Raw genomic sequence first — 10,894 nt, 5'->3', positions numbered from 1 at the left:
ATTCTGGTGTGGAAGACCGCCAGGTGAGTTATGGACTGCCAGGAGACAGGATAGGTCTGTCATGGAGGAAGTAGTCGGAGTACACCTTGTAAGTGAGGACGGCGAGACTGTCTCATGTGTTTTGGACATGCCGTCCAAGGGCCCAGTCACTCGAGGTCAAGAAGAGGGTCAACTCTCAAGCCGCTGGATGGCCACAGCGGCCCCAGGGTGGGCCCACACAGGGCAATGACTGAGGATGGTGCAGGGCTGGGCAGTGTTTTGCTTGGCTGTCCACAGGGTTTCCGGGTTGAAACCCATTCCACACAGCCAGCAACGGCACTCTTCATTACCGCATCATTGGCCACTGCATCAGACCCATTCGGAGTTCTAGTGCCTTGATCCAGACCAAATGAGAAATGAGCTCCACTGGGTTCTAAGCAGTTTCTTCTCCAGACATGGCAGTGCCCAGCCAGCGTGACACAGGAAGGGCACAGGCGTGGCAGTCAACAGTGGCGGGCACGCAGGACCCCCGGCCTGGAAGACAACGCACTGGGCACAGAAAACAGTGCAAGTTGGAAGGCGTCCCAAGGAAGTTTTTGGACACTTTGGATGTGACATTATTTACAAGAAAGCATTCGTTTTAAGATAATTAAATAATTGTCATAGAATGATAAAGGTTATGGAGGTCGGTCTTAGGAGACCCCAACAATCACAAGACCATTTTCCAACGCTACTGAGGGTACGGGGAGATCTCAAAAAAAGAGAGGGTCACAAACCAGAGCTGATACTCTGCCGCCATGGAACATCTCAAACTGCCACAAACCGCAATGCGAGAACACGACCAGGCATGCAGTGGGGGTGCTGGACGAAGAAAACGGGGCTTCTCTCAAACCTTGCAGGGGCCCTCTGTGTGTGTATTCCTGAGCAGACCCTAGGTCATGGCTGCGCTGAGGCACCGACCCCGAGGGAGGCCACCACGGCCATGGGAAAGGGCAACTAGGAAAGCTAACGGAGAGATGGCTGAACGTCGCACTCAGAGCAAACCGGAGCCAAGCGTCACAAGACAGCAGTGTGTGAAACTCACGCTTGTCTTGACACTGAGAGCCCTGGGCTCCCTCACACTGCTGACTCGGCACTGGAACCTTCGAAGGGTTCTTCAGAAGGGTGCTGAAGAGTCTTGCTGGCCCCTGACTACCCCTGCGCAGGGAGTGGAGCTGGGCATCTGCGCTCGCTGACCCACGAGGCTTTCTTCCCGTTTCTCTGTATGCCCGCTTGGAGGGCATGAGTTCCTGTTCACACCCTCTGCCCCGACAGCCAGTGATGAGTCAGGAGACATGGGCACATGAGCAAAGCTTTAGTGATGGGGCGTGGAGGCCGTGTGCACCTGGAAGGGCAGTTCCCAGGGATGGCTTACTTATAAACTCAAGGTCGCTCCCTGATCCAAACACGAAGGACTTACTACAAAACTGTGATAAGAAAACTAGACCTCCTCCCAAATGGCAAAGAACAGCTTCCACTGAATCCAGCAGCAGGGATGGCGCTCGGTCAAGAGCCGCTGTCACCTCCAGGCCTGAGCTGGAAGGGCTGGAATCAGGCTCCTCCCCGTTGCCCCCCATAGAAACCATGGATGGACCAATACATCCTCTGCAGCAAAGGCCATTCACCTTAAGCTCCGGGGCATCCAAATGAGTTATAAGTTTAAAAAAAAAAAAGAGTCCACACTCTAGTATAGTGGTTCTCAACCTGTGGGTCATGACCCCTTTGAGGGTCAAAAAACCCTTTCTCAGAGGTCACCCGATTCATCACAGTAGCAAAATGACTGATGAAGTAGCAACAAAAATAACTTTATGGTTGGGGGTCCCCACCACATGAACTGTGTGAAAGGGTCGCGGCCTGAGGAAGGCTGAGAACCACTGCTCTAGTATAAATCAGGCGGCACCACAGACAGCGTGCGTGAGCGTGGGTATGTCTGTCTGGCAAAATCCCATCCAACGCCGCCGAACGGCAGACTGTGGGGACACCCCACACTTAGAAGGGCACGCCAGCAGCATTTTAAAAATGACCCAAATAATTAATAAGCAGTTTTAATGTTTGGAGTTGTTAAACCATTTAAACTGTCAAATTTGGCAGGAAAAACAAAACAAACAAAAACAAACACAACACCTAGTGCGCTCCCTCTGTCTCACACACACACAGACACACGCACGCACACAGTCTGTCACCGAATGGGTGCACACAGAGGTTCGGACAGCAGGGCTTTTCTGCACCGGCTTATGTAGAGTGCGTCTCAGAGACGGTGCGGGGCTGGGTGGTCGAAGCCACTCCAGCCGGTGTCATCTTTGGCGAGAGGCGAGGGGACAGAGAGAGGAGGCGCAGGCTCCCGGCGGCGGCGTCACACATCACTGACAGGAAGGCTGGCATCATCCAAGTCCACTGGGCCGCCGTTCTTTTCCTGAGGGCCGCCCGGCAGGGCCGGCTCGGTCACTTTGGAAGCTGGTTCTCTTGGAGAGAGAGTCTGGATCTTGAAGTTCCCTGACTTGACCTTGGCAAGAGAGTCGTAAAATCCTCGCTTCTCCAGGGCAAAGCTTGAGACCAGAGAGCTGCTGCGAGTGGCCGCGGAATGTGAGGGGGCTGCGGCGGGCCGGGGGCCAGGTCTGGGGTCTGCGGGGCAGGCAGAATGCTCCTGTAAAGAGGGGAGATGGTCAACACGGGGCATCCGTTAGCGGCCAGGTTAGTAATTCAGTGTGAGATTTTATTCTCTGAAAAACACCTCATACACACACACATACACACACGCGCGCGGGCGAAGCGGAAGCGGGCAGGTGGCGTCAGTATGCAAGCTCTTGCCAGAAGCGAGGCAGTTTTAGGGGTGAGGTTAAAGCAGTGACAGCCAGCAACCATTTCCACCGAGGGAACCGGGCTGCATGCAGCAGCCGGGGGACGGCATGGCACGCTCACGGGCCGGCGGCCGAGGCCGAGGCGGAGGTCCCGTGCTCCAGTGGCAATCCGGCTGTGTCAGACGGGGCGGCTACCTGCCTGCTGAGAGTATGTGTAAGTGAGGGGTCAACCTCAGTCAGCACCAGGGGTGGTCCCAGAGTCTACACAATGAAACGCAGGACGCAAGAGTGGTGCTCCCTAACAGGCATGAAGGGACAGGCTTCAACAGGAGCCGGACAAATGTCCCTGACTCCCCGAATCTCAATGAGCAGCAGCAGCATCTTTTCCTTTCTAGTTGAGTTCAACTGATTTTGTCTTGAATAGTTACACACTTACGGCTCAAGACTTCAAAGGCAACAGGGGGCACCCTGGTCATGGTTTTCAAAACCAAGGGAGAGAAAGATTAGCGGAGAACACCCAGTTGCGAGAGGAATTCGACTGGCTCACTCCCGAGGGGCGTCCTGAAATACTTCCACTCTCCACTAGTCAGCGCTGTGGACTGACCACACCACACTGCGTTGCTCCAAATATAGAAAGCTACAAAGTATCCAAGCACGGTCAAGTCCCATTAGGCGGCTGCAAACACCTGGGATTTAACGTGCCATGCCCACCACAGCGTATCCTACGCACGGGCATGCATGAGTTGGCACATAATGCTAGAGCAAAGGTGCACTTCAGTTGTTCTTATATATATTTTTAACACCTGCGAAATATATAGCACACAACAACGTGAAACTGGCAATTTGGCCAACTGGCTTCGAGAGTTTGAGGAGATATGGAATGACTTTTTTGATTTGGGAAGCTTTCCTTCCTGTCTCTCGCGCTCTCTTGTTTAAAACACACATATCCAACCTGAAGGCTGTTATGAGAAAGGCTGAGTTAGTGTCGACAAGGTCAGTTATGACAACTGCGAGGCGCAGCTGGGTTAACTCAACTTGATGGGGTCGGGGTGAGTAGGGAGTGAGAAGGCACGTTTGCGTGAGCGCCCACGTGTGTGCTGCATTCACCCGTTCTGGAGGTGTACCTCTGTATACAAGGGTTCGACAGCCGCCTGGCCTGCCGCATCTGGAACACAGGGCAAAGCTAAGATTAGGTTCACCTGGACTGGGGAGAGGAGGAGAGAGCAGGTTTGCAGACAGTCTTGCCCGGTAGCCCAGTTTGCCCCACCACAAAGCACGGAACGCACACCCTTCTCCAGCAGGCCCGCTTCCCAACAGACACCGTTTCTGCAGAGTCTCATACTTGACTGCTGGCCAAGGTCACAAGAAACATAGGCGGTTCCACAGTGACCACCTGCGAGAGGGACTTCTCGGGTCGTCTGAGCGGACAGGACAGTGACTGGGACAAGCAGGGTTCTACCTCCTGGCTGTCCCACCGGGGAAAGGGACAGGCGCCGCCGCCAGGCTACACAACAGGCCGCACTGCGCAGACAAGTGCTGTGAGGGCAGGTGTCCGGCATGGGCCCTGAGTGAACTGGACGTGGTACAAACGCCCTGCTGTAACCCTACTTGAGCCTGTTTCTAGCATCCTCGTCACCGACGCCAGTGGAGGGCAGAGGAGTGGGTGCTGGAAGCAGTGGAAAGGGAAAGCAGGAGGGGCAGAGTGGAAGCCACCCAGTCCTACATATTATACCGCTCATCTGAGCAGCAGGAGCAGCCTGGGCCCAGTAGCCCCACAGGCTGCCCACCAGACAAAGTACGAGAGCCTGTGTCCTGAGCCATGTCCTCTGCCTCACCTGTGGACCCAGGCTCCCAGAGTCTGGGCTCGGGGCTTGGAAAACTATTAGGGGGAAATAAAAATGTTTTTTAAAAGCCCATGGGACCATGGGATGCAGTCAGACACTGCCTGAATGGAGTGGACATGAAATGACACATACTTGCATTTTACACAACTGTAAACATTTTGCTTTCCCAGGAAGAATTCACCTCTGTTTTGAGACCCGAGACCAGTGACCAAAGCGCTGCAAACCCACGCCACATTCTGTGATGTACCTGTACATCTTAAAGCAAAAACCAATCCCGCATTGCTCTTACATTCTCTAAATGAAATGTTTCAGTTCAAGTGCATCATCATGCTACCCCAAAGGTAATTATGGCAGGTTTGCAGCTCCCCCTGCTGGAAAACGAGGCAGAAGGCCCCCAAAGGGGAAATTCTGATGCCAAACCGGAGGAACTACATGGGCAGAGGGTACTACTAAGTCCCCACCTTAAACACAAACGAACAAACAAAAAGGCCTGAACTCTGAGGCAGCAGTGAGGCACCCGGGCTCTTGACGCACGTGTGCGGTGCAGTGAGTCCCGTGCTGCCACGTGCAAGCCCCAGAGCAGACCACGCATCTGTCGAGTGATGACCCAACTGGGACACAGCGCCGGGGATGGGTGCCCGACACAGAGCGGGGAGACAGACGCCCATTCTTTGGTTGCCCTGCGTGTGCATCTAAGACAGCACAATGCACAGAGAGTTCAGTGTACAGGACACTACACGGAAGCATTACATTAGGAACACATTATTTTTTGCCAGTCCAATCAACAGGAAAGTCAACATGCAAATACATCACAACAGAGAGAGAAACGAGGAGGATTTAGGGGGAGGCAGGAGAGTAACTCCAGGGTGGTGGTGGTGGGGAGGCCAGGACATAGCACCCCGGAGAGCAGGACACATACAGAAGACGCTGACCGGCCGGGTCCCCTCTGCGCGACGATGGCACCGGAGACGGCTTTGATCCAACTGTGCATCTCCTCGGGGCTGTCAGCCTGAGGGCAGGGAGGAGGGCTCATCAGTCAGCTTGTCCCCATGGGCAGCTTCATGTCCATTAACTCAGTGCAGACATTCTGGTAATGTACCAAACTCATTGCCATCCAGTGAGCTGGGCTTTCCTAGACTGTAACTCTTGGAGAAGAAAGCCTCGTTCTTCTCCCCCACAGCCCCTGGTGGTTTCAAACTGCTGACCATGAGGCTAGCAGCTGCCCAATTCCTACCCACTATGCCAGTAGGGCTCCAGTTAATAATTCACCGTGTCACCAAAAAGAATCGTTGTAAGTCATGGCTGCCAACAGGTTTAAGAAATGGCTGGTTAAGGCCAGGCCCCGTTAGGGAGCCATCACAGAGAGAAAAACTGGGACATTGACCTCTCAGGATTGGGCACATCACCCAGCTCCCGCTGTGAATATTGCACAGGGACAGAAGGGGGCGGCGGGGAGAAGTCAAAGGGAGCAACTCTCATGCTGCCTCCCTCCCCCGCTCTGCTGGGAGAGGCGCTCCAAAGCAGTGGCCTTGGGAAGCCTTTCTGAATCATACTCTGCATCGCTCTGGAAGCAGCTTCCAGCAGCACCCGGAACCCCGAGGAAAGGTTCGTAGTCACATTCCAAATGGCTATATTTCCTTGACAACATGGACCTGGCTCCCGACTTTCGCATCCATCACAGTAAACAAGGCCCTCGCAGGGATGTGCAAACCGCGGCTTATTTCTGCATTCTAGAATCTCGCTGCCTAAAAAGGTTAAGGACATGAGGGCATGTTTTGTAACCAATGAGATCAACGGAGGTTTGCTTTTGCTTTTAAGGGGAAAGTACTCCACACAGGCCAAGACAAAGAGTAGACTTTCATTCCTTACTAATAAGGAACGTGATTGTAGATGGCAATGTGGCAACATAAAGAGCTTTTAAAAGGGCCCTGTCTGTCTTAAAATGTTCCCAATCAAGTAAGAAATGTAGGCAAATTTATGTACAGGGATACTGACCATCAGCTTATGTATCCCAGTAAATCTATGAGAACAAGTGAGGGGGTGGTCAGGACAGCACGGGAGATGCTGCTTCACAGCGGGCAGGCAGGCCCACCATGAGCTGGGTGCAGAGGGCGTCTAATGCGGCAGAAAAAGTGGCCACGGCAGCAGAAGCATGAGACACAACAGGGTTCTCAGAAGGGCAAGGGCACTATCCAACGTGCCTTAACAAAAACACTTTTTTTAAAAAAGGCAAGAGTCATTGCCTGAATGTATGATTGAGGACTCACCTCTTTCTCTATTTCCTCAATGTTTTATGGTGAGCATCCGTAGCAGTTGAAAAACAAAATACCAACGTCGTTTAAAAGGCTTCTCAATGTGCTAACCACAAAGTCCGTGTAACCTTGGACACAGGGGTGCCCACCGCCAGGGAGGCACGAGATCCACCGCGCCCTCCTCTCACAGGGTCTGAGGCCCTCTTGTTAAAAAATGACTCATGTCATGATAAGACAGGGCAGCGAAAGTAGGTGCAAACATCACCCCCAACTCGAGGGCACATCCTCAGAACCCGAGTGTCCAAAGCATTTGTCTTCCAAGTACTGTGGGTTCTAGCTCCCACACTACGAGCCAAGAACGCCCAGGCCTCAGCCTAAGTGCGCCCACCGCCTGCCTTAGACAATCTTCCATTCAGCTGCCGAAGGGCAGTTGTTCACTCTTTTAGCCTCACAATTAACAAGCTTATTAGGTTCACATTCACATGTAAGTGGATTAATAACGATCTCACCTGCACATAAAAAGTCCGAGACGTCGTCACAATCTCAAAGAGGTTGTCCCTCATCATTATGTCACTGTTAACAAAAAAATTATCCAGTTGTACTTAAGTAGCAGTCGGTTGATGGCTTGACTTATTTACCAGGGATGTGGTAATAAGAAAATCAATATTAAAGGTAGCATGCCGGTCTAACAAGACCCACTTTCTACATGTATCAAGTTACTGTTGAGTTTTTGCATTAAACGATAGAGGTCTGTGGTATGGGTATGAACACCCACAGCAGCAGCCTCCGAGAGAGCAGACAATGTGCATGACTCACTGGGCAAATCTACCACAAAGTGCTCAAGAGCAAAGAAGTCCCCCCGGGGACAAAGTGGCACCTGGCCTGGGCCTTCTCAGTCACTCAAATGCACAGGAACGCTGGACAGCAAACAAGGAAGACCACAGAAGGACTGGTGCATTTGGACTATGGTGGGGGCACAGAGATCCTGGCTATGCCACAGACTGCCCGGAGAACGGACAAATCGGTCGTAGAGGAAGTACGGCCAGGATGCTCCGTAGGTTTGAGGAGGGCGAGACATCCGCCAACTCCCGTATTGTGGACGTTACTGGGAAGGACTAAGGAGGACATCGAGCTTGGCAAAGCAGGACAGTGAAGAAGCAGCCCACCAGCGACATGGGCTCAAACACAACAGAGGCTGTGGGGGCGGGCAGGGTTTGGGCTCTGTCGTGCATGGGCTCTGTAGCACACAGCGTGACATGCTGAAAGAGCGGGCTCACAGAGCCAACTGTGACGTCCAAGGCTTCAACTCTGAAGGGAGCGGTCCAGGAAAGGCTGGCACAAACTCATAATCTCTTGCAAAGCGCGACTTTACAGCAAGATTGAATGACTAGAACCATGTGGTTTTATCTGATGGCAAAAATGATAAGCTGATAATATTAGCCCCACCCTTGCATTAGTAAGCCAAAGACTCTGTTTCTTAATTGTAAGTTTGCAAATACAAAAAAATTAAATGCTCTTCATGAGACATTTTGGAAAATTCAAGTAGATACAGCTAGCTATAAAAGGGGAACGGATATTGGAGACGGACCCTGTGAGCACGTTAATCAAAGGGAGGCCCACCAAGTACGCTGGGCCCCACACCAAGTCGGGTGGCTCTTACCTGTGCTTACATTCCTGGACCTTATGGACCTCTTTGAGAGGGATGACTCGGAGAGGCTCCTTCTCCTGCCCAAGAGAAAGCAAACGGAGACGTGACCTTCTGGGCGAGCTGTCCCTTCAAGGTTAGCTAGCTAGTCTGTGAAGGGCTTACCTGGAGATCTCTGGACAGTTAGGCTTCTTTCTTGAAGCACAGCCACAATATAAAACTACCTTTGCAAACCACTCTGCCTCAGAAAGGCTCAAACACTATAAAGCACACAGAATTGTGTCCAAAACAAGGAAACTGGCAGATAACCCCTATCCACACACTCCTGGCCTTCCTAACTGTGCCTAGGGGCCAGCTGAGTCTGTTTCAACTCATCATGACCCCACGTGTCAGGGCTGAGCTGCCTCACTGTGTTTTGGAAACTGGACTTGTCTCTTGTCTCAAGAGCAGACTGCCTGGCCTGGGTGGGGTGTGAACCTTCTCCTTTCACTCACAGGTGCCCCCTGGGGGTCTTTCCACGACAGGACTGCGTATTAAGAGGCACTCTCTCAGGTTCTCCTAGGGCCCAGCGAGTGTGGTGCTTCTCTGAGACACGAGGCAGCGGACGGGGTCATCTTCTATGCACATTTCTCATGCTTTGGACTTCACTTTCCCGTGGGTACAGGCGTCGTATCAACAAACCTCGCTTTATGGCATGCCTCTGGGGTGCTGGGACATCGGCTAGGCTTTCCATATGCACACCTCCGCGGCCCTCCACTATGTGCAGCAGAAAACATCTAAGAGCAGCGAGGGCACGTTTAGGCATGCTCCGTTGTCCTGCCGGATGAGGTCACAAACTAACCCAGACGCACTGGCACTGAGTTGAGTCCGACTCACAGTGACCCTACAGGGCAGGGCAGAACTGCCCCTGTGGGTTTCAGAGACTGCACATCGTGACAGAAGTGGAAAGCCTCGTCTTTCTCCCGCAGGGTGGCTGGTGGTTTCAAACTGCTGACCTTCAGGTCACAAAAGTAGACACGAAGACAACTAGCAGAACCTTTGCCTGGCATCGTCTGGGAGACACCATCCCCGGGACCCACTGTCTGACGGCAGCACGCGATCGGGGTGTCAACCACACAGCAAACCATGTCGGTAACTTCCATTTTAACCACACGTCTTTGTTTTCAAGATTCTTAAAATCCCGTTTTGGACTCACTTCCGATGACAGACGAATTACCAAAATAGTACGAGGAGCTGTTTCATCCTTCGCAGCCTGTTTTCCAAAACGCTCTATGTGCCAGCTTTCCCTCTGAGGAAAGGCTTGTCCTGCTCCCTGGGCACACTCAGGACGCTTTATTCTGTGGGCTACGCTGTAGGGCGGTCCTTACTCATCTATTTTTTGGCTCAAATTGTCCCCAGTCTGGCCAGTAGGAGCTCCTTCCAGCTGACTGGTGTGCCCTCCTGACATGTCCCCGCACGATATCCGTGGGGCCACTTCTTTACTTCCTGGCACGGCTAGACGTTCTCAGCTCATCTTGTCCTGTCTGCTTGTTCGTTTCACACCGCACAGGCAGCGGCCACTCTTCGATGAGTGGGCATCTCAGTGACTTGCAATTTGGTGTCTGCAACTTGCTGCGATGCCTTGCTGTTTTCCTGTGGTTGGAACTGAACCTCAGAGGGGCTTCGAGCTGTGGGAGCGATGAAGTACAGAACAGCTGCACACACAGCTCTGCCAGAGCTTGCCCAACACGCCCCGCCCAAAGGTTCCACCCACGTGCATGCCCCTGGCAGTATCTGAGAGCAGAGTCTGACCATCAAAAGTACTGCCACGGGGTGAGACCTGGATGGCACTTCTGAGTTCTCTGACTTTGAAGAACGGGGAACCTCTTTTTATATGTGGCAGAGCCCTCTTAAATGGCTCCAAAACAAACTCTTTCTCTATCGCTCATTCTTCAACCAGACATGCCGGTCCTCGATATTCATTCCCTTCCACCTTCGAGACAATCGCCAGCTTGCCCCCTGGTTAAAATACTTTCTGGAGACTGGTTTTTTCCCCAGGCCAGCTCAGGGTGCCGTGCCCACCTGGGACCCATTACCCTGAGTGCTCTCATGGGGACCCTCTCCCCACAGCCATGCTCTTAGGGGGTCAGAATCGGGAGGGTCACTGCCCCAGAGCGGCATGTCGCAGACCCACAAACAGCATTCAATGCCAGCCCTCTTTTCTCATGGCCTCATGCTTCCCTGACTGCCACCCTCTGTGGACTCTGGGGAAGGTCGAAGGCCTGTGACTTTGAGTTGTGCGCTCTCTCTCTCACTAGGGTGAGTCTGACACTCCCTCAGGACTTCCCGCAGGCGGGC

The 10,894-nt window shown here is 52.9% G+C and overlaps 1 protein-coding gene across 3 annotated transcripts in view; it reads right to left on the bottom strand.

The window, feature by feature from the left end:
• Nucleotides 1-2,047: 2,047 nt before the first annotated feature.
• Nucleotides 2,048-10,894, bottom strand: part of PLEKHA1 (pleckstrin homology domain containing A1) — a 49,162-nt gene continuing 40,315 nt past the window's right edge. Inside the window, exons 9-13 of one of the 3 annotated variants that reach the window (XM_075535009.1) lie at nucleotides 8,573-8,637; nucleotides 7,422-7,485; nucleotides 5,580-5,669; nucleotides 3,924-3,981; nucleotides 2,048-2,662 (exon numbers count right to left, since the gene is read on the bottom strand). In XM_075535009.1, coding sequence (XP_075391124.1) covers nucleotides 2,400-2,662; nucleotides 3,924-3,981; nucleotides 5,580-5,669; nucleotides 7,422-7,485; nucleotides 8,573-8,637 — 540 coding nt within the window. In that variant the 3' untranslated portion in view covers nucleotides 2,048-2,399. The remainder of the gene's footprint in view (nucleotides 2,663-3,923; nucleotides 3,982-5,579; nucleotides 5,670-7,421; nucleotides 7,486-8,572; nucleotides 8,638-10,894) is intronic. The other 2 variants (XM_075535011.1, XM_075535010.1) reach the window with 2 other exon arrangements.

The sequence above is a fragment of the Tenrec ecaudatus genome, chromosome 16 (genome assembly GCF_050624435.1).
Source record: "Tenrec ecaudatus isolate mTenEca1 chromosome 16, mTenEca1.hap1, whole genome shotgun sequence".
NCBI lineage: Eukaryota > Metazoa > Chordata > Mammalia > Afrosoricida > Tenrecidae > Tenrec > Tenrec ecaudatus.
Note: the sequence above shows the minus strand (reverse complement) of the source record. Positions and strands in the feature narration are given on the sequence as shown.